Source organism: Mobula birostris, chromosome 1 (genome assembly GCF_030028105.1).
Source record: "Mobula birostris isolate sMobBir1 chromosome 1, sMobBir1.hap1, whole genome shotgun sequence".
Taxonomy (NCBI): Eukaryota; Metazoa; Chordata; class Chondrichthyes; order Myliobatiformes; family Myliobatidae; genus Mobula; species Mobula birostris.
The window spans coordinates 67,326,608-67,350,001 of record NC_092370.1 but is presented as its reverse complement, the minus strand read 5'-3'; the positions used below and the strand labels follow the sequence as shown (position 1 = coordinate 67,350,001).

Sequence of the window (23,394 nt, the reverse complement as noted above, 5' to 3'; positions counted from 1 at the left end):
AAAATCAATGCCACAAATCTCATACTAACATCACTTCCCTTCTGGGCCACCTCTACCAAATGCAAGCATTTCATGGCTTATTCTAGTATCACTGTGGGATCACCGAAATAAAACCATTCAGCTGCCTTCTCTCACCAGGCTAAAACTTCCCAAATCTTACATCCACCAAATACCAGCCTTGCAGTAATGCCCACTTCCTGTAAATCATCTTAGCTACGCTCAACTCCTCAACATGACCTGTCTAAATTTTAGTACAAATCAATATCAGATTCCTTTTTTGATCCATACGTTATTGGGCAATGGTGAAGATGTCAATATTCCCTCAATTTCAAATTAACCTATGTGTAAAAAGAAGAAACATTTTAAGTAAATTGCTTCCTCCTTTCCAATGTAGTCCCAAAATTAGATGTTGCTTCACGTATATATTCTCATCCTCACTCCATTATCGTGGATGAGTTCAGGAATCTAGTTTCTACCATTCCCCATACTACCAAACTAGCACTAATCCAAATTAGGATCATCTGTTTTTTCGATTGTGACCATGGTATAAAATTCATTCTCAATCTCTGTGGCCAATCACATTTTTCTTCATCACCTAATGGGGCTTGATCTTACTGGCTTCCTGTCAGATTGCTGACAGGTGGCAAGAGTGGGCTCCCTCTCCTCCACCCATCTGATCCTCAACACAGGAGCCTCTCAGGGCTGTGTACCAAGTCCCCTCCTTTACTCCTTGTATACCCATGACAACGTCACCACCCACAACTCTAATCTGCTAACTAAATTTGCCGACGACACTACACGGATTGACCTAATCTCAAACAATAACAAGGTGGCCTACAGGGAAGAAGTCATCTCTCTGACACAGTGGTGTCAAGAAAACAACCTCTCCCTCAATGTCTCAAAAACAAATTTGCTGGTTGTGAACTACAGGAGGAATGGTAATGGGCTAACCCCTATTGACATCAATGGATCTGGGGTCAAGAGGGTAAACAGCTTTAAGTTCCTTGGCATCCACATCACTGAGGTCCTCACGTGGTATGTACATACCAGCTGTGGGGTGAAAAAGTCACAACAGCACCTCTTTCACCCCAGACGGTTGATGAAGTTTGGTGTGGGCCCCCAAATCCTAAAAACTTCCTACAGGGGCACAATTGAGAGCATCCTGACTGGCTGCATCACTACCTGGTATGGGAACTGTACCTCCCTTAATCACAGGATTCTGCAGAGAGTGGTGAAGACAGCCCAGCGCATCTGTAGTTGTGAACTTCCCATGATTCAGGCCATTTACAAGGACAGGTGTGTAAAAAGGGTGCGAAGGATCATTGGCAACCTGAGTCACCCCAACCACAATCTATTCCAGTTGCTAGCATCTGGGAAACAGTACCGCAGCATAAAACCCAGGACCAAAGGCTCTGGGACAGCTTCTTCCACCAGTCCGTCAGGCTGACTAACTCATGCTGATTTGAGTGTATCTCTATGTTACATTGGCTGTTTATTATAAATTATTATGATTGCACATTGCATATTTAGATGGAGACATAACATAAAGATATTTACTCATGTATGTGAAGGATGAAATAACATCAATTCAATTCACTGAACAAAACTAAAAATCAGGAATAATATCTGCTCCTGCCTACACACCAATACTTTTGGAGTCTGCTCTCCCACCAGACAGCCTCCGAAAAATCTGTTTTCTGTCCTTTTGCTCATTAACTTGATACCTCCTTGTGTTAGAGCTAAGGCTTCAGTTTCCAATCTCACTATAATTTATTTTCCTTACAACCCACCACATTTCCTCAGCTATTTCAAACCATGCCTCCTGCAAATGGAAAAGGTAACTTCCTTTGGCTTTTCAAAGTTTAAACTAAAACTGTTGTCGTCACCCTTCTTTGGAAAGTGCTTCAAGCTGTTCACAACCACAGCATTTCATTGCCCATTGAAATACCACTTCCTTTCCAATACAAAAACTGCAAATTTTCCAACCACTGATCAGACCTCCATCCTCTATAACATTTAGCTCTTCTATTATTATTTCATTATGAGCTTGAGGAGATTTGGTTTGTCACCTAAAACCACTTGAAAACTTCTACAGATGCACCGTGGAGAGCATTCTGACAGGCTGCATCACTCTCTAGCACTGTGGCAATCGCCTCTGATCTGCGCCGACATTTACATGCCAGGCAGTACCTAATTAATTAGCTTATTTATTTCAGCATTTTTCTTAAAGATGTGCTGTGTGCCTCCCGGCTACCCCTGCGTGCTTCGTGGCAATGTACCAGCTGGCGGCCTGGAGGGTGGGGGCCACTGCACCACCCAGTCTGCGACGACTCAGTCTAACACACCACCATCAGTGTGCTCATTGTCTTCCCAATTTCCGTAAGTGATACTACACTGTACATACATTATTTCTACTTTATATAGGCTGTGTATTTTTACGTGTTATTTGGTAGATTTGGCAGCTTCATAGTATATGGAGAGCGCATTTATGCCAACAGCACTTGCGTAAGATTTTCTGCCGAGAGCGCTTGCGTGAGATTTTTGCTACGGAGATCTGTGCAGGCAATCGTTGTAGAGAAGTATTTCTACTTTATATAGGCTGTGTATTTATCATATCATTCCTGCTTTTACTATATGTTACTGTTATTTTAGGTTTTATGTGTTATTTGGCATGATTTGGTAGGTTATTTTTGAGTCTGCGAATGCTCACAAAATTTTCCCATATAAATAAATGGTAATTGCTTCTTCGCTTTACGACATTTCGACTTACGAACCATTTCATGGGAACACTCTACCTTCGGATGGCGGGGGAAACCTGTAGTTCATTTTCTCTATATTTATCACATATTAAATTGTACTGCTGCTAAGTTAACAAATATCACGACATATGCAGGTGATATAAAACCCAATTCTGATTTTTCCAAACGTTATATTCTGTAGTACAACCAAATCCTCTTTGGTCCACCCTCATTTAAATGATTCTCCTGTTCAACAGCTTATATTTTGGAGTTGCAACTACTTTTATATCATTTCCATCTCTAATCTTCTCTGGTCTTACAATCATTTTCTCCTCAACTTCCTTACAGGAACCAACAGAATACACCATTTGATCCCTTGAATATGCTCCGCCATTCAATTAAATTAATGTTTCTTTCCCACTTTCTGACTGCACTCCTCTGCTTCCTAGTCAATTAAATGCGAGTCTGTGTCTTGAATGTACAGTGGTGTGCAAAAGTTTGGGCACCCTGGTCAAAATTTCTGTTACTGTGAATAGCTAAGTAAGTAAAAGATGACCTGATTTCCAAAAGGCATAAAGTCAAAAATAACACATTTCTTTAATATTTTAAGCAAGATTACTTTTTTATTTCCATCTTTTACAGTTTCAAAATAACAAAAAAGGAAAAGGGCCCGAAGCAAAAGTTTGGGCACCCTGCATGGCAGTATTTAGTAGGGTTGCCAACTTTCTCACTCCCAAATAAGGGACAAAAGTAGCAGTCAAATATGGGACACGTGCGTTTACCCGAGAAAGACTACCACGAAGCCTTGCGCGGGCATGCGTAACACGCACATACATGACGTGCACATGCATGTACATGCCCATGTCTTTTTCTACGAATCGGTTTTGGTGATTCTGTTCAGTGAAACTACACTGTACATACATTATTTCTACTTCATATAGACTGTGTATTTATCATATCATTCCTGCTTTTACTATATGTTCGTGTTACTTTAGATTTTATGTGTTATTTGGCATGATTTGGTAGGTTATTTTTTGGGTCTGGGAACGCTCAAAAATTTTTCCCATCTAAATTAATGGTAATTGCTCCTTCGCTTTACGCCATTTCGGCACCAAAAGTTTCATAGGAACGCTCTACCTTAGCGGGGGAAAATATGGGACAAGAGCGGTCCCATATGGGACAAACCAATTTAGCCCAATATACGGGTTGTCCCAGCTAATACGGGACAGTTGGCAACCCTAGTACTTGGTAAAACCCCCTTTGGCAAGTATCACAGCTTGTAAATGCTTTTTGTAGCCAGCTACAAAATCCTTGTTTGGAGGACTTTCGCCCATTCTTCCTTGCAAAAGGCTTCTAGTTCTGTGAGATTCTTGGGCCATCTTGCATGCACTGCTCTTTTGAGGTCTATCCACAGATTCTCGATGATGTTTAGGTCAGGGGACTGTGAGGCCCATGGCAAAACTTTCAGCTTGCGCCTCTTGAGGTAGTCCATTGTGGATTTTGAGGTGTGTTTAGGATCATTATCCTGTTGTAGAAGCTATCAGTTTGGAGAGGGGTTCTTTTCATGAAATTCTGCACCCTTTTTTCCTCCAAACATACCTTTGCTCATTGCGGACAAAAAGTTCTATTTTAACTTCATCAGTCCACAGGACTTGTTTCCAAAATGCATCAGGCCTGTTTAGATGTTCCTTTGAACCTTTTGAATAGAACTTTTTGGCTGCAATGCGCTAAGGTATGTTTGGAGAAAAAAGGGTGCAGAATTTCATGAAAAGAACCCCTCTCCAAACTGATAGCTTCTACAACAGGATAATGATCCTAAACACACCTCAAAATCCACAATGGACTACCTCAAGAGGCGCAAGCTGAAAGTTTTGCCATGGGCCTCACAGTCCCCTGACCTAAACATCGTCGAGAATCTGTGGATAGACCTCAAAAGAGCAGTGCATGCAAGATGGCCCAAGAATCTCACAGAACTAGAAGCCTTTTGCAAGGAAGAATGGGCGAAAGTCCATGGGCGAACAGTCCCCAACTGTTAAGCACGGGTGGATCGATTATGCTTTGGGCTTGTGTTGCAGCCAGTGGCACCGGAAACATTTACGGGTAGAGGGAAGAATGAATTCAATTAAATACCAGCAAATTCTGGAAGCAAACATCACACCGTCTGTAAAAAAGCTGAAGATAAAAAGAGAATGGCTTCTACAACAGGATAATGATCCTAAACACACCTCAAAATCCACAATGGACTACCTCAAGAGGCGCAAGCATCATCGAGAATCTGTGGATAGACCTCAAAAGAGCAGTGCTGCAAGACGGTCCAAGAATTTCACAGTACTAGAAGCCTTTTGCAAGGAAGAATGGGCAAAAATCCCCCAAACAAGAATTGAAAGACTCTTAGCTGGCTACAAAAAGCATTTACAAGCTGTGATACTTACCAAAGGGGATGTTACTAAGTACTGCCATGTACCCAAATTTTTGCTTCAGGCCGTTTTTTTGTTATTTTGAAACTGTAAAAGACGGAAATCAAAAAGTTTTCTTGCTTAAAATATTAAAGATATGTGTCATCTTTAACTTTATGCCTTTTGGAAATAAGTTCATCTTTTACTTGCTTAGCTATTGACAGTAACAGAAATTTTGACCGGGGTGCCCAAACTTTTGCATGCCACTGTATTCAATGATTCCATCTTCACAGTTCTCTGTGGTGGAGAATTCATGACCCCGACCCCCCCCCAACCATCACCAAAAGCAGAAATTCTTTCTCATCTTTGCCTGAAATCAGAGACTCCTTATCCTGAAATTTTGTTCCCCATTTCTTTTTCACTCCCTCTTTATAGAAAATACGTTTACAGCCTTCACTTTGCCAGTCCCCCCCAGGATCTTACACATTCCAATAAAAATCACGTCTTGTTTTTTTTATTTACTCCAATGGGCACAAGCCTAGCATACATCAACCACTTCATTGCAGAAATCAACTCAGTGACCCTTCTCAGCACTATGCAAGCATATCCTTTCCTAAACATGACCAAAGCTGTACACAGTGCTCTTGGTCATAGTTTTATAGTCCAGAAAAAAGCCTTTGGGATTCACAGGTCCACTCACATTTAACCTCGTTTTATTTGCCCGTGCTTTGCCCACATTCCTCTAAACCTAGAAAAGCAGCATCCATCAAAGATTCTCACCATCCAGGGCATTCTTTTTCCTTGCTGCTGCCATCAGGTAGAAGGTACAGGTGCCTCAGCACTCACACAACCAGGTTCAAGAACAGTTACTACCCCTCAGCCATCAGGCCCTTGAACAATAAGAGGTTAACTACACTCATCCTACTTCTGGTGTTCCCATAACCATTGGTCTTACTTTAAGAATGCTTTATCTTATTATTTCATGCTCGTTATTTATTGCTATTTATTTATATTTGCATTTGCACATTTTGTTACTTATTGATCCTGTTTACTGTTACTGTTCTATAGATTTGCTAAGTATGCCTGCAGAAAAAGAATCTCAGGGTTGTAGATGCTGACACGTATGTACTCTGACAATAGACTGAACTTTGACCCTTTCCAATCCATGTCCCTTTTACGGTAGCTCATACCTCTGGATGAAAAAAGTTAGACCCTCAAGATCCTATTAAATTTCACCCCCCCCCCCCCCCCACTTCACCTAAACCTCTGGCCTCTGTTCTTGGTGCTTCAATTCTAGGAAAAGCCTGCAGGTTCATTTACTTCATTCACTCCTTTGATTGAGAGAAGTCCCAATCTGTTCAACCTCTCTCCATCACTCAGTCCCTCAAGCCCCAGCTCATCCTCACAAATCTCCTCTGCACAGTGCATACCTTTTGAACATCTTCTCATCCCCTTTTTCCTCTTCTTGATCATTGAAGATGACTTGCTCCTATTTCCCAGCTATTTACTTCATCCCTCCCCCTCCTGGTTTCAACCATCACCTTGTGTTTCTCTCTCCGTCCCCCCATCTTTCAAATCTACTCATCTTTTTTTTTCTCCAGTTCTGCCGAAGGGTCTCGGCCTGAAACATCAGCTGTATTCTTTTTCCATAGATGCTGCCTGGCCTGCTGAGATCCTCCAGCATTGTCTGTGTGTTGCTCCAATTCCAGTTTTATTGGCTCCAATCTGACCAGTGAGGTAATTCTGGGAAAGCACAATCTTTCAGAGGGGCAAGGAAAACCTGACTGAGTGTTTATCTGGGTAACTGGTGGTCCGCTCTTCTGCTATTTAGCAGGGCTAATGCACACTCTCAGTGCATGGATGAAGCATTAAATACCACCCAAATGCTCTTTCTCCACTTCAGCAGTGAAGGCCCCACTCGATTCTACTCTATCAAAAACCCCTTTTTATTTAAAGATACAACACGGTACAGACTCTTCCAACCCTATGAACCCTCTTCGCTCAAATACACCCAAATGACTAATTAACTGCTAACCCATATGTCTTCAGGATGTGGAAGAAAATCCAAGCATCTGGAGGAAACCCATGTGGTCACCGGAGAAGGTACAAACTCCCAACACACAGCAGCAGGAACTAAACCAGGTTACCAGCACTATAAAGCCTTATGCTACCTTGCCGACCCCCAAGACCTTATCAACCTTTCCAATTTTATTTTCTATATTGAAAGGCATGGCTAAATACAGCACATTGCTGAATTCAATTTGTGTATTAAATGAAAATTAAATTTAACAGAACATTCTTCCTTTGTGTAATTTAATTTAAATTTGAATTAGGAGTTCCAAGTGGAACTCTACAGTAACTGGGTTGGACACAAACCTGGAGTGGGATTGGAAGGGAGAGATCCAATTCTCATGGTACATGTAGACACCAACAGCACTGGTAAGACTAGGAAGGAAATTTTGCCAAGGAATTAGGAGGAGCACAAGCCAAAATTGAAAAGCAAGGGTTCAGATTCTTCCCAGATCCTTGCTTTTCAACTTTGGCAAATCGGTAAAGGATAAAGGCACTGCTCAAAGAGAGATGTGGTAGAAATGGGCTCTAATTCTTGGGAAACTGGCAAAAGTACTGGGAAAGGAGAGAATTGTTCTGATGAGCTGGACTTCACCCGAATTGTGCTGAAACCAGTGTCCTGGTGAACAGCATACACAGTGTTGAGGGCAGGGGTTAAAGTACATAAGAGGATGAAGGGCTCCAAGAAAAAAAGTCCAATAAATCAAGGTGAAATGACTGATTTTCTCCATTCAAAGGCACAGCATGGCGAGGGGAAAATTGAGGAGAAAGTGCATCAGTGGAGCAGAAAATGTACACAAATGTCAAACAGAGCAAATAAAGAGTCTTCAATAACCTCATCTTCATGTAGGTAGCATTTACAAATGTACAGCTTCTGACAAGTCAATTTTATAATGATCTGGATGATAACATGGTTAACTGAATCAGCATGCTTGCAGATAACACCAAGATTGAGGCTGCAGTGGACAGTGAGGAAGGTCATCATGGCTCACAGGCGAATCTGCATCAGCTGGAAAAGTGGGGATGGAATTTAAATTCATACACCCTGTACAGATTACAGAGGAGGCGGTGTCTGCAAGTCAGGGTGGATAAATTCCCAGGACCTGACAAGGTGTTCCCTCAGACCCTTCAGGAGGCAAGTTCAGAAATTGCTGGGGCCCTAGCAGATAGATAAATCATCCTTAGCAACAAGGGAGGCACCAGAAGATTGGAGGAGAGTCTGTGTTGTTCCACTGTTTAAAAACCACTCTAAACATAAACAAGGAAATTACAGGTCAGTGAGTCTGCCATCAGTTGTTGGAAAGTTATTGTAAGGTATTCTAAGGGACTGGATACAGAAGTATTTCGATAGTCATGGGCAGATTAAGGATAGTCAGCATGGCTTTGTGCATGGTAGATCATGTCTAACCAATCTTACAGAGTTTTGAGGAAGTTACTACAGAAGTCCACATGGGAGGCTGTTAAGAAGGTTCAGTTGTTCAGCATTCAGGATGAGGTAGCAAACTGGATTAGACCTTGGCTTGAAGCCAGAGAGTGCTCATAGAGCGAGATCACTGACTGGGGGCCTGTGACAAGTGGAGTGCCACAGGGATCAGTGCTGGGTCCTTTGTTGTCTGTCACCTCTATCAATGATCTGGATGGTAATGCGGTTAACTGGTTCAGTAAATTTGCAGATGACACCAAGACGAGGGTGGGGGGGGTGCAGTGGACAGGGAGGAAGGCTATTATGGCTTGCAGAGGGATCTGCATCAGCTGGAAAAATAGCAGATGGAATTTAATGCAAGCAAGTGCAAGGTTTTGCACTTTGAAGGACCCACCAGGGTATATCTTACACAGTGAACAGTAGGGCACTGAGGAGTGTAGTGGAAAAAAGGATATCAGGGAATACAGGTCCATGATTCATTGAAAGTGGCATCACAGGTACATAGGATCATAAACAAAGCTTCTGGTATGTTGGCCTTCATAAATCAATGTATTGAGTACAGGAGACAAAATGTTAAGTTGAAGTTGTACAAGATGTTGGTGTGCAGTTTTAATCATCTGCCTACAGGAAAGATGTAAGCAAGTTTGAAAGAGCACAGAGAAAATTTACAAGGATGTTGCAGGCTCTGGAAGACCCGAGTTATAATGAAAGATCAAATAGGTTAGGACTGTATTTCTCAGAACGTAGAAGATTGACAGGAGATTTGATGGAGACATACAAAACTATGAGGGGTATCGATAGGGTTAATACAAGCAGGGTTTTTCCACCGAGGTTGTGTGGGACTACAACCAGAGATCGTGAGTTAATGGTGAAAAGTTTATAGGGAACATGAGAGGAAGCTTCTTCGCTCTGGGCCATGAGCATGTGGAAGGAGCAGCCAGCCCAAGTGGTCCATGAGAGCTCCATTTCAACATTTAGAAGTTTGGATAGGCACATGGATAGCAGGGGTGTGGAGGGCTATGGTCCAGGTGCAGTTCGATGGTAGTTGGCAGTTTAAGTGGTTTCAGTATGGACTAGATGGGCCGATGGGCCTATTTCTGCACTGTACTTCTCTAGGAGTCTATTGTCATAAGCATGCTCACAAAGGGTTCTAGTACCATGAAAATTAACTTTTCCCAACTGCAGCACAGATAGCAACATGAGAGTGATCTCAATATCATTCTGGAGATGTATTTGCAGGATTACAGGAATGGGTGTTTAGTATCAGGTTATACTATGTTCCAAAACAACAGGCCAAAGGAAAAAAAAGAGTTGGGATAATATTGTTAATCAAGGAAGGTATTAGAGTGTTAAGATATAGAGGCAGCAGATGGTAGAATGGTTTGGATTGAAATCATGAATAGCAGAGGATAGATAGTTCAGATGGGAGCAGTCCATAGGCCCTAAAATGTAACCCCTTGGGAGAAAACCTAACCAGAGAAATATCCAAGACATATTTGAATGGAACTGCAATTGTCATGAGCAGTTTTAATCCAAGTATTGATCGGACAAACCAAATTGACAAGGAAATTGTAGAAACATCTGTGTAGTGCATTCAGGAATAGCTCTCAGAGCAATATGCCATGGAACCCACCCAGGAACAGGCCATTTTAGATTCGGTCACGACTACTGGGAAAGGATTATTGGGAGATCTTGTGGTTAAAGATCTGTTATAAAATAATAGCCATACTATGATAGAATTTCAAATGTAATTGTAGGAAGAATACTGCAGGACCAAAACCAGTCTACAATTTAAATAAGGCAATTATTTTGGTAAGAAGCTGAAGACTTCCAGGGTGAACTGGGAATATAAACCTCAAGGCAGTCAGTATATGAACAGTGGCAGATTGGCTAACAGCTGATCAATGCATTCAGCGGAACGCTATTTCATTTAGAAAGACGCACAATCTGTGGTTAATGAAGAGGGCCAAAGATCATTTTTAATTGAAAGGTAGTAGTCCAGAAGACTTGGAATTTTTTAGGATTCAGCAGCTAAAGACTAAGTACAAGTTGATTTTGAGGGAAATCTTGCATGTAACAGCAAAACAAAAGCCAAGAGTTACCATGGATATATAAATAGGAAGAAGACAGCTAAGTTGGATGTGAACATCTAGAGAACAAGGCTGATGAATTAATAACAAGAAACAAAGAATAAGCTAAATGAATTCTTTGCACCTGTATACACCATGGAGAACACTGCAAATACACCTCAGTATTGGGCAAATTTCAAGTAAAAAGGCGGAGGGGGACTTACAAAAACCTTAATTACAAGGGATAAAGTATTAGAAAACCTTACCAGAACCCAAAGGCTTGCATCCAAGGATTTTAAAGCAAGTGGCTATAAGGATAGTGGACACATAGGTTGAAAATTTTCAAAGCTTTCTAAACTTCAGGAGAGTACCAGAAGGCTGAAAGACAGAAAATGTGGCGACTTCATGCAAAATGGAGCACAGAAGCTGAAAACTAAACACTGTAAGATTAACATCCATTGTTTGCAAGATGCTAGAGGAAATAACTATTTGTTTAGGAAAGCTAAATATAATCAAATCTAGTCAACAGTTTTATCAAAGGTAATTCATGCTTGACAAAGTAGTATGATATTTTAAGGACATGACAGGGAGAGTTGAGAAAAAAAACCTGTAGATACAATGTACAGTATTTAGATTTCCAAAAAGCATTTGACAAAGTACCACATAAGAAGCTAACGCACAAATTTACAGCCAGCAGGAAGTATGCTCGCATGGATTGAAAACTGGCTTTTACATAGGAAACCGAGAATTAGAATTTACAGGCTTGTGGATGCAATTTCTGGAGTATCACACTTAGTTGTTTACTATTTTCACTATCACACGGACAGTGAGAATGAAGTACATGACTTCAAAGTTTGTCAATGATATGAAGATAGTCAGAAGACAGGTCATAATGATGACACTTTAATTCCTCAACAGTAGAGATTGAGTGACCGTGTGATAACTGAGCAAACGGAGCTTAATATTGGGAACTTCAAGGTCAGGCACTGCAGCAAGAGATTAGTACCCAGATGGAGTGAGACAGCAAATCTAGGTGTTCTACTGCATGAATCACAAAAAGTTAACATTTAATATTTAAGAATGGCAACTGCATGTTGGCGTTTATTATGAAGAGAAATTGAGTTTAAGAACAGAGGCTGTGGGTAAGATCATACTTGGAATACTGTCTACAGTTTTGTCCCATTACATGAAGATATATAGTAACATTGAAAGCAGTCCAAATTAGATTCACTAGTCAATTCCTCAGGTGAGAGGCTGTCCCATCAAGAGAGGCTAGTGTTCTTGAAGTTCACAAGAATGGGGGTGGGAGGGGGTAACCTTATTAACCATACAAGATTCTAAATGGGACTTGATACCCCAGACATTGAGATGTTTTCATTAAAAGTCACAAATAAGGGAGCATAGCTATAAAATAAAGAGCCAGTTTTTTTAAAAAGGTGCATAAAAATTTGTTCTTGCGAAGAGTTGTGAACCGCAGGCATTGCCTGCCTATAAGAATAGCAGAGGCCAGATCATTAGATACATATTTAGTATTTATGTTTCTCTACTTTAATTGTAAGTGGTAGGAAACTGTAACCAAGGAGGAGTTGAAACCAGCATACATCAGCCTTAAGCTCCAGCTTTTTCTGCGCTCTGAGTCCCCATGCACAAAGCAGTACATTATAAAAGGTTAACTCCTCCACACTGTTGTGGAGGGTTGTAATGGGTCAAGGAGAAACTGTTTGTTGATACAGCTGAAAAGTAATGGTGAATTAAAGAAAAGGAAAAAGTATAACAAAAACTAAAATGAAAAGTAGATGATACACTACACCCACAAGACCACCAACACACAAAATAGTATTAATCTGTCTTATATTAATGAATTTCAAATAGGCATTTAAGAATATTGTTCAATAGGTAGAAATAAGACCATGCGCAGGCCAGTCGGCCCTTAAAGCTTACTTTACTCATCAATATGACCATGTCTGCCCATGTGTCAGCCACATTCCTGCTCTCTCCCCATACTACAGGAATTTACTGTTTGATGCCTTTTGCACTTGAAGTTTATTTACCTTTTTTTAAAAAAAGATTCAGCAACGAGGCGTCTACAGCATTCCATGGTAACAAATTCCTGGTTAACCAGTCTCTGAATGAAAAAAAATTTCTCATCTTAATCCTAATAATCGTTTGCCCAATAACTCAAGATTGTGATTCCTCAACCTATACACCCCATTCAGAAAGTAAAATATGCTTTCTGTATCTTGTTTGGCTAGCCCTGTCCAAGATGTTTACGTTTCACTTGAGCCCCTCTCGTTTTTTCCAAGTTGTAGCGAGCACAAATTAATCCTTGTCATCCCGGGAATCAGTCTGGTGAACCTTCAACTTCACTTCCACCACGTTTCTTCCTGGAGCACTAAAACTCTATGTCATACTCGAAATGTGTTGCCACCTGGGAGTTTTATAACTATAACAAGGATGAACTATTCAGAACATAAAAGTTTACTGGAAAACACGCCCAGCTTAAATCTGAAAGGCTTAAAATTACTGTGTGCAGCAGAGCTCCAATAAAATCAAAGATCCTCGAAGACACAGATTTGAAAGTACCCTGGCACCACACACAAATGAACGCGCGTAAAAGTCTGGATCTTGTTCCGTCGACGTCGTAGAAAATAACCCACATCATATGGAGACACTCGGAACGCATTTGAAACATGGATGTAAAACGTTCAAGATTGAACCACGCCCCTTCTAACTGACTTTGCCACCTTCCTTCTAAACGAAAGTGAAACAAGACTGGCAAAAATAAACTTATTAAATACAATTCCATACTAAAATGAAGTAAATGCAAAATATACAACCTTTGTGATCTGCAAATACACGACAGATCCAACAACTCGCGAACAGACCCCTCCACGGCTGACAGCACATTCAATGTGACGGCGCATGCGAATTCAATTGCAGAAATTGACGAGCAGCCCACACACTGGGCGGGGTCAATTTCTCCATGAGATTTATTCGTGTATATGGACTTTTAACTAGAACAATAACACGCTTTATTAAAGCAAAAACAATGAGTGCCGAATATGAAAGTTAAAAAATGCCAATAGAAATACGCAACAGCAGGAAGTAAGCAAATGTTAACAATCTTACGAAAGAGCACGATCTAAAGGCAATTTAGAGGCCGAATTCTGCATTCTCAAAATACTCCTAAACCACTGGTGGATGCGCACATTAAGATAGTAACCAGTTCTCACTGCACAACAGTACCATGACTGCCAAGCTATCTACACACCCACCGCATTAAACACCTCATCCTTTACCAGCGGCAGCGTCCCAAATAAATCTTATCAACTATCTTGTCGCAGGTTTAGAGTGGAAGCAAGTCATCTTCAATGAAGAGGGATTGCAGAGGCAAGCACGGCAGATTTCTTTCCCTAATCCAGTGAAAGTGTTGGTTTTTAATACAATTATCTTTTGGCATTACTGCAAGTAAAATTTTTCTGCTTAGGTTCATTACTAAATAATGAGGAATTTAAAATTGCAAGCTACATGGTGGGATTAAATTCGCGTCTTGGGTTTGTTAGTCAAGAATGGTAACTTAACCACTGCACCAGCACTATCACATCCAATTTTTGTGATATATATTTAAACTTGACCGCGTTTAGTTTTTTTTAAATGCCTTGCACACTGCCAATTGACGGAACCATGATTTCCTTAACTCTTTGAATACCACAACGCCCAATTATCTCTCATACAACTTAAGAATGTGTAAGTGAAAATAAATTATTTCTGTTACAAAAGGATTTTAATATATAAATTATACAAATTAATCAATTAGTAGGTTGCAAAGTATATATTTTTGAAACACTGGCTTTTCAACACTAAATGATTTTAATTATATCTGCTCAGAAACTGTACTCAGTTTGTCTTTATTCTGCTTTTTAATATGGAGAAATGTGCAGATGGAATTGGAAGAGAAATGCTGACTTCTCTGGAATCCCTGTTTACATTTTTTTCCCTACAAAATAATTTTCAGAATGCAGGCCTACTGACAAGGCCAACATTTATCGCCTCTCCTGGAACAATGCTGTTTACTAACCCATTTCATTTCAAACATAGACCAGTGCCTCACAGAAATGGACCCTTCAGCTTAAAATGTGCCAAAGTAATTAAACTAGTAACCAAATACACAGCTAAACTAGTCTCTTCTGCCTACACAATATCTACATACTTCCTTTTCCAGCACAATTGTGGATTCATCTTCGAGCCTCTTGAATACTTCTATCAAATTTGCCTTCACCACTACCATCTTAGGCAGCACATTCCAATCTCCCACCAATCTCTATGTAAAATAACTTGCCACACACATCTTTAAAATTAACCCCCCCTCATCTTAAATGCATACCTCTTGTATTAGATATTCAACCCTGGGAAAATATTGGCCATCTTCTCTATATATGCCTCTCACAACCCTGTAAATCTCTATCATAGATCCCTTCAGCCTCCACCACTCCAGAGAAAACAACCCAAGTTTGTCTTACCTCTCCTTATAGTTTGTTATTGTTAAGTCGAGTCTGACTCATGACCCCTGACCCCATGGACCACAGGGTCTATAAATTTTTCATGGCAAGATACAGAAGTAGATTGCCAGGCCTTTCTTCCACACAGATACTGCTGCTGCCCGGGTTGGGACCCGGCTGGGTTTGAACTCATGACCATCTGCCTTGAAGTCCAGTGCTGATCCATGCAGCGTCCTGGTATAAAACTCACCTGCACCTTCTCCAAAGCCTCAGCAACTTCCTCTAATAGGGCAAGCAGAACCGAACACAATACTCTAGGTGCAGCCTAAATAGAGTTTTCATTTGTATCTAAACAATAAATCACAGTAGATTTGGAGTCATATCCAATCATACCTGGCAAGGACTAGAGATCTTAACATTGTTTTGTGATAGATTTTGCAATCATGCTTACTAAGCTAATTGATCTGATTCTTTCCACCAAATTCTAGGTTAGTGGCTAAATTTAAATTACACAGATGCCATTGCTGGATTTGAATTAAGACTCTGGGTTGTTTGTTCAAGCTTCTAATTACTATGACAGGACATTTTATAATTACATGTTTAGAAAAGTACACAATTAATCCTTTTACAAGGATGTTGCCTGGATTGGGGAGCATGCCGTACTTGGCCTTTTCTACTTGGAGCGACAGAGGAGGAGAGGTGACCTGATAGAGGTGTACAAGATGAGAGGCATTGATCATGTGGATAGTTAGAGGATTTTTCCCCCAGGACTGAAATGGCTAGCACGAGAGGGTACAGTGTTAAGGTGCTTGGAAGTAGGTACAGAGGAGATGTCAGGGGTTGTTTTTTTAAAAAAAAAATACGCAGAGAGTGGTGAGTGCGTGGAATGGGCTGCTGGTGACTGTGGTGGATGCAGATACAATAGGGTCTTTTAAGAGGCACCTAGATAAGTACACGGAGCTTAGAAAAATAGAGGGCTATGCGTAACCCTAGGTAGTTTCTAAAGTAAGTACATGTTCGGCACAGCATTGTGGGCCAAAGGGCCTGTATTGTGCGGTAGAGTTTCTAATCACATACTGATCATTAGCAGAGTTTTTGAGTGGCTCATATTACTCAATGCCAATAGATCAAAAATCAACTAACGTAGAGAATGCAAAAATAGCTTTTCAAGTCACTCCACCTTTGACCCTTCACCATTCACTTTTGAAATAAAATACTGAGGAATGTTTGGTGTAATTGCAGCCTATTATTCATTTTTGTTTTCTGATTGCTGAAACAGCAATCTGCATCATTAAAATACCTTCATGAACAGCATTAAAGCTGCAATTTTGCCAAATTCTGTTCTTTTTATTGAATTTAAGATTTGGCCAGAGACGTCAATTACCATACTTGAAAATGGATATAACTAAAGCAAATCAGGTGCTTGAATTTATTTATCTCCCCCTCCCCCAGCCAATATTAATTCTGTATGGTGAACAAAAATATATACACAAGATCACCTCTAAAATAAACATGACAATGTAAAAGGCAAGCCTTTTAAGCTTTTTTTTTATTGCAGAGCTATAAGAACATGCATTGTTTACAGAGTCTCATGAACAATTTTCTTTTCCGGATATAATCCTAGACAATTTTGGCCAAGTATTTGATGTCTTTTCATTCTATGTATCACACATTTGCATTTCATTGTTACATACAGATATTTGTACTGAATGTTAGTGAAAAATTAAAACTGCAAGAGCACAATACAAAACAAAAGTTCATCTGCAAAGTTGAAGCAGCAAATTCTTGTTGCATAATTAAATCTGATTATTTGGTTCAAAGTATGATATAAAATGAAGAAACAGCTTTTTAAAGAAAAATACAAAATACTTAGTACTGGAGAATTATGCAGAGCATGCCCAGATGAGCAAATCAACAGAAATCCACTGTAATAGATAGTAATTTGACAGCAAGCTTTAAAGAGAAAAATGTTTCTTTCCTTCTCCTTCTGTTATTTTTTTCATGATGAACTGCCTTTTTGTGGTTACACCTGCAGGAAGCTGTTCCAGTGACAAGTTGATTGCACCAGCAGGCCACTGGTGTAGTCAACTTGTGTAATTTATACTATAGATCGAATTGTTAGAGCAACCCAGAAATTACGTAAAAGCAGCATGGCAAGTTGTTCTTAATTTCTCTCTAATGCCTTTCTTTTTAAATTATATCAATGCTGTCTATCATTATACCATTGTCAAAGCGACTCACTTCAGCCTACTAGAAATAAGGTGGCTGACATAATCAATACAGTTTAAATCAGGGATGTTACTCACGTAAATGAACCAATAAGAACATTAACTTGATAATACAGCTGATCAAAACTAACAGCCCAAATGTAATTGGCACTTTACAGTTATTACAGTTTTACCTATAATTGGCAATTTTACAGTTTTGAAAATATTCGAAGTATGAGTGCTTAAGATCCAATCAGCCAAAACTTCTAGCTTCATATAATATCCACTACTTCTTGTAGTCATCATAAGGAGAGGTACCAATCGAGTGTTACTTTAAATTAGGAATGCTCAGACTAAAAGAGGCCAAGTAATCTACAATTCTGTACAATGCATACAGCAACACCATTGCTTAATTTGGCCCCCTCTCTAGATCTTGTGCACAGAAAGACACACACCTATGACTTGTGTTATCAGGCCAAATTAACAGAGCAACTTTGGGAAAAAGAAGGAAAATAATTCTTTGCTGTACAGAAGAACAGCTTGTTAAACTTTGACTTTCTCCATCAGCTAGAAATCCAGCAAGTCTTCAAGGTTCAGCTCACTTTCCGGCTTTGGTTCATTCACTGGCTTTGGTTCATTTACTGGCTTTGGTTCATTCACAGGCTTTGATTCATTTACCAGCTTTCGATCATTTGCAGGAGGGGTTTTGCGCATGTTAAAGTAACATGTCACTTGTCGAGGCACTTCAGCCAGTACACTTTGTGCAAGAGCTTCTTTGGCAGCCTGTGGAAGAGGTAAGGGAAATTTGTAACGCTTTTTGAAAAAGTGCACAATGGTAAATAGTTCTGACATTATCCTACAAACAAGTGATTAATTTTAAATAAATCCATTTTACTTCTGTATGGACACAAGTACTGGGTTTAACTTGTAATACAAGGTTTTTAGTCTGAATGTTGCCTTTACACTGGGAAGAATTGGAAAATTGTCCACCTATTCAAGAAATAATTCAACAGCCTTTGTCTCTGTAGTATATTATCATGGAATATTTCTTGCACTTCACGGCATTGAAATCTTTGGTCTCAAACCTACACAAGTCAAACAAAATTCAATCACTCTGCTTTTACTACAACAGTGCAAAATATTTTAAGAACCTTATTTACTTGACATTTTTCTAGAGGTCATACATTTACCATATTACCCAAAAATCATGTGAGACTTGTTTCCAGGACATAAATGAAATGAGAGTTGTATTGTATGTTAAATGTCACTTTGACCAAGATGTGTGCAACTTGAAAGGATATTTTATTTGCATTAACAATTCTTAAAAAATACTTGCAATGTAGAGTAGGACTAATTATTTCTCTCCTACAAATCAATATGACTTTGACCACATTAGAATGAAATTGACCTCAAAAATTTACTATCAGTATTAACAAATTACTCACGTTCTGGAATTTCCTAAATGGTACAAATTGGACAATATCTCTGATAGCTGGTTCTCCAGTGGGTGATTTCAGAACTCCATCATCACCATCCAGAAACTCCATGGCACTAAAATCTGCCCCACCAACACCAATAATGATAATAGATATTGGCAGCTTAGAAGCATTTACAATGGCATGTCTTGTTTCATCTAAATCTGTTATAACTCCGTCTGTAATAATCAGCAAGATGTAATATTGCTGTTAAAAGAAAAAAAACAATCACAAGTTATGCAAAGGTAAATTGTGTTAGATAGGGTCACCTTACTGTTAGCTTTAAACATTTATCATGTTGCACATGCTTTTGAAAATGAGGCTGGCTAAAAGGAGGCTTGGTGTTGGGACTGGCTCTTTTCATGTTGTATGTCAGCGATCTGGATGACAGAATTGATGGCTCTGTGACCAAATTTGTGGATGATGCAAAGATAGGTAGAGGGGCAGGTAGTGTTGAGATAGCAGGAAGCCTTGGGTTGTTTTCTCTGGAACAGCAGGGGGTGAGGGATAACTTAATAGAAATATACATTATTAGAGTCATAGATAATGATTCTGCGATCCATCCTCTTTCCAAGGTAGGAATATCAAATACCAGAGGTCATAGCTTTAAGGTGAGAAGGGCAGAGTTTAAAGAGAAGTGCAGGGTAAGTTTATTTAAAACACAGAGAGCAGTAGGAGCCAGGTGTGATAGTGGAAGAATTTACAATAGTTGTGTTCAAGACATCTTTAGATAGTAGGAACAGAAGAATATGGATTATGTGCAGGCAGAAGGCATCTTGCTCAGCCAAAAGCCCTGTTCCTGTGCTATTCTTTTCTACAATATGTCCATCAAGGCTTATAAGAACAGTAATATCTTCCAGCTATCGTATTATTCTTGATATTTGTAATTTTTTCCTCACTCACCGACGCAGTTGGCTGGTGTGTTGCTGCAGCTGCAAATTTTGCTACATGGTTTATAATGGGGGAAAAGTTTGTTGGTCCATATAGTCTGACTCGAGGAAGGCAACTGCGGTAGGCATCCACAATTCCTTGTACTCCTAGCATATAAATTGAAGAAAGATAGTTGTGATGACAACCTTGCATAGTTACATTTTTAAATGTTAGATATTTTACTTGCATTCACTTTGCACAAGTTTTTTCAATTACAAAGTCAGCTTTCTCTATAACCATTTCTTTTAATGATGTGCAAGGTAAGTTTTGAACAGGAACATTAATACCAAAGCAGATTATTTTGACACAAATATGCTGTGTTATACTTCCCTCTGACAAAAATAGTTTGCGAAATGTCACATATTTAGCTTGATTGAATTTTTTGAGGATATGATTAAACCCGTTGATGAAGGTAGAGCTGTAGATTTAGTGTAGCAAGGCATTTGGTAAGGTACCCCATGCAAGGCTTATTGAGAAAGTAAGGAGGCATGGGATCCATGGAGACCCTGCTTTGTGGATCCAGAACTGGCTTGCCCACAGAAGGCAAAGAGTGGTTGTAGACGGGTCATTTTCTGCATGGATTTCGGTGACCAGTGGTGTGCCTCAGGGATCTGTCTAGGACCCCTTCTCTTCGTGATTTTTATAACTGACCTGGATGAGAAAGTGGAGGAATGGGTTAGTAAATTTGCTGCTAACACAAAGATTGGGGGTGTGTGAGGGCTGTCAGAGGTTATAATGGGACATTGATAGTATGCAAAACTGGGCTGAGAAGTGGCAGATGGAGTTCAACCCAGATAAATGTGAGGTGGTTCATTTTGGTAGGTCAAATATGATGGCAGAATATAGTATTAATGGTAAGACTCTTGGCAGTGTGGAGGATCAGAGGGATCTTAGGGTCCAAGTCCATAGGACACTGAAAGCTACTTCGCAGGTTGACTCTGTGGTTAAGGCGGCATACAGTGCAATGGCCTTCATCAACCATGGGATAGAGTTTAGGAGCCAAGAGGTGATGTTGCAGCTATAAAGGACCCCGGTCAGACTGTACTTGGAGTACTTTGCTCAGTTCTGGTCACCTCACTACAGGAAGGATGTGGAAACCATAGAAAAGGTGCAGAGGAGATTTACAAGGATGTTGCCTGGATTGGGGAGCCTGCCTTACAAGAACTTGGCCTTTTCTTCTTGGAGCGATAGTGGATGAGAGGTGACCTGACAGAGGTGTATAAGATGATGAGAGGCAGTGACTATGTGGATAGTCAGAGGCTTTATCCCAGGGCTGAAATGGCTGTCATGAGAAGGTACAGGTTTAAGGAGCTTGGAAGTAGGTACAGAGGAGATGTCAGGATAAATTTATTTATTTAACGCAGAGAGTGGTGAGTGCGTGGAATGGGCTGCAGGCGATGGTGGTGGAGGCAGATATGATAGGGTCTTTTAAGAGACTCCTGGATAGATACATGGAGCTTAGTGAAATAGAGGGCTATGGGTAACCCTAGGTAATTTCTAAACTAAGTACTTGTTTGGCACAGCATTGTGGGCTGAAGAGCCTTTATTGTGCTGTCGTTTTTCTATGTTTCTATATTTAATAATATTATCCATATGCTTGCTTTAAAGCCTTCTTAAAATATAAAGTTCAATCCAAAAACAATGTGTTCTCATTGTACATTTTACTCCGGATAACAGAGGGCACCTAATAAGCATAGTACCTGCAGTACACATAGAAAGCTAAAGAACTGCATTATGCCTTTTGGTTTCTGAGAATCAGCATATATTGGATTTTTCATCTCAATTATTTCAGATTGGGCTTTGTTTGTCTTGCAAAAAGATTTGAAGGATATTGGAAATGAGGCAACAACCTGAACTCAAAACTAGGTGGTTATAGATTCTTGCCCTCAGCCAAGAATCACAACCTTAAGAGATTTCAATTTAGTGCTGAAGGTGGCGCTGGACAGGTAGCGCTTAAGTGCCTCATTTCAAAGACATGAAGCTGTGATATATACAGCCAAAACTGATGACTGAATCAGATTTTTTTAAAATCAGTACAAGATTTTGATGGTGAATACATCCCACCATAAATTGAACACAGTCTGTATGTGCTTTTTGTGCAAGGAATTCTAAGATACTCTTATAAAATAGAATGTATTGATGCAATATTATTCATGAGTGAGTTGAGATTAAAATTGCCATGTTTTCACACACAGATAACATTTCTTTGATTACAAAAATACAACTACAATGGGAATGTACACACGTTTGCAGAGCAGGTATAAATCTTAGACATTAATGCTATAACATTACCACATCTGCAACCGTCATAAGCCAAGAATAAATAACTTTGAAAACTGAAAAAGAAATTTTCTGAAAGTAATTTCTCTTCTCCAAAAGTGTTCTTCTTTGTCAATGAACATTCTACCAAACTTCTGCTGATGTGCTGTTAAAAGTATCCCAACTAGTTGCATTATGGTCTGGCACGGCAATTCAAATATGCAAGAATGCAAGAAGCTGCTCATTACACGACTAGCACATCCCTCCCTACCATCAGAAGTACCTACAAGAAAGCAACGTCCAAAGATCTCCACCATCTTCTCACCACTCCATACCACTGAGCAGTTGGTGGAGAAGCCTGAAGTCCCCTAAAATCAGGTTCCTGTACGGCTGCTTCCCTTCAATTCAATTCTTGAACCAACTAACACAATCCTTATCTTAACAGTTAAGCACCATTATGACCAGTTTGATCACTTTACACTAAAAATACTGTTTTAATTGTGGTCTTCCATGTAAAAATATTTGTTTGTGTTTATATGTTATGAACTCGAGGCTACTGCAAGAAAGATTTTCATTGCATCTGTGCATACATGTACTTGTGCATATGACATTACACTTCACTTTGACTAATGCTCTATATTTCTAGATGGTAAACCAGAATGTAATCTTTGCAGGTAAAATATAGAGACATCAGATTTACAAAACCATGCTCCTGGGCTCTAACAAAACAAGGCTTTGATTGTTATTTTTTCACATTTTTGAAGTTATTTTAACATACAAATATGAAATATCTGAATTTGCAGATTTCCTCATCTACTTAATGAAGAGGCTACATGCCACACATTCAGGCAATTTCTTCAACTCAACTCAAATTTGTATTAAAATGCATGGACACGTTCATCCCTCTCAAAAATACATGTACTCATATTGCTTATGGGATGTCAACTTTCTTCTGCAATATAGCACTTTAATTTTTAATTAATACAAGTGTAGACAATCAACTGAATATTTAATGTAACCCAATGATCTATTTTGCAGGCAAGGAAAAAAATACTAAAAAAAAATTCAAAGCAATATCAAACAAATTTGTTTGTCTAGTAATAATTTATTATTTTCAGTTTGGTGGCAGCAGGGAAAAGAATTAAATTTCCCAAGCAGTTCTGCATTCAATAATATTTTTGCAAGTCATTTTCTAATTTTAAAAACACCTTAGGTGTACAATTCTTCACTTCCCACCAATATAATGATTAAATCAATGATGCAGTGGCTGTGTTCCTAGAAAAATATTCAGATCATGACTGTGTAATGTATACTTTGCCCACTGCCCT

General features: G+C 39.5%; 2 protein-coding genes across 10 annotated transcripts in view; both read right to left on the bottom strand.

Moving 5' to 3' along the window:
* The window catches only part of LOC140196797 (copine-3-like), a 63,377-nt gene extending 49,761 nt beyond the window's left edge, over positions 1-13,616 (bottom strand). The window contains exons 1-4 of one of the 4 annotated variants that reach the window (XM_072256606.1): positions 13,534-13,579; positions 12,748-12,821; positions 10,963-11,074; positions 5,171-5,242 (exon numbers count right to left, since the gene is read on the bottom strand). The gene's annotated coding sequence lies outside the window, so the exon portion shown is untranslated. Of the gene's footprint in view, positions 1-5,170; positions 5,243-10,962; positions 11,075-12,747; positions 12,822-13,533 lie in introns of all 4 variants that reach the window. The other 3 variants (XM_072256615.1, XM_072256624.1, XM_072256597.1) reach the window with 3 other exon arrangements.
* Positions 13,617-16,730: 3,114 nt separating this feature from the next.
* The window catches only part of LOC140196766 (copine-3-like), a 53,663-nt gene continuing 46,999 nt past the window's right edge, over positions 16,731-23,394 (bottom strand). For all 6 annotated transcript variants that reach the window (XM_072256534.1, XM_072256552.1, XM_072256544.1 and 3 more), the window contains 3 exons: positions 19,781-19,914; positions 18,848-19,084; positions 16,731-18,185 (listed from right to left, as the gene is read on the bottom strand). In XM_072256534.1, the coding sequence (XP_072112635.1) occupies positions 17,970-18,185; positions 18,848-19,084; positions 19,781-19,914 (587 nt within the window). In that variant the 3' untranslated portion in view covers positions 16,731-17,969. The remainder of the gene's footprint in view (positions 18,186-18,847; positions 19,085-19,780; positions 19,915-23,394) is intronic.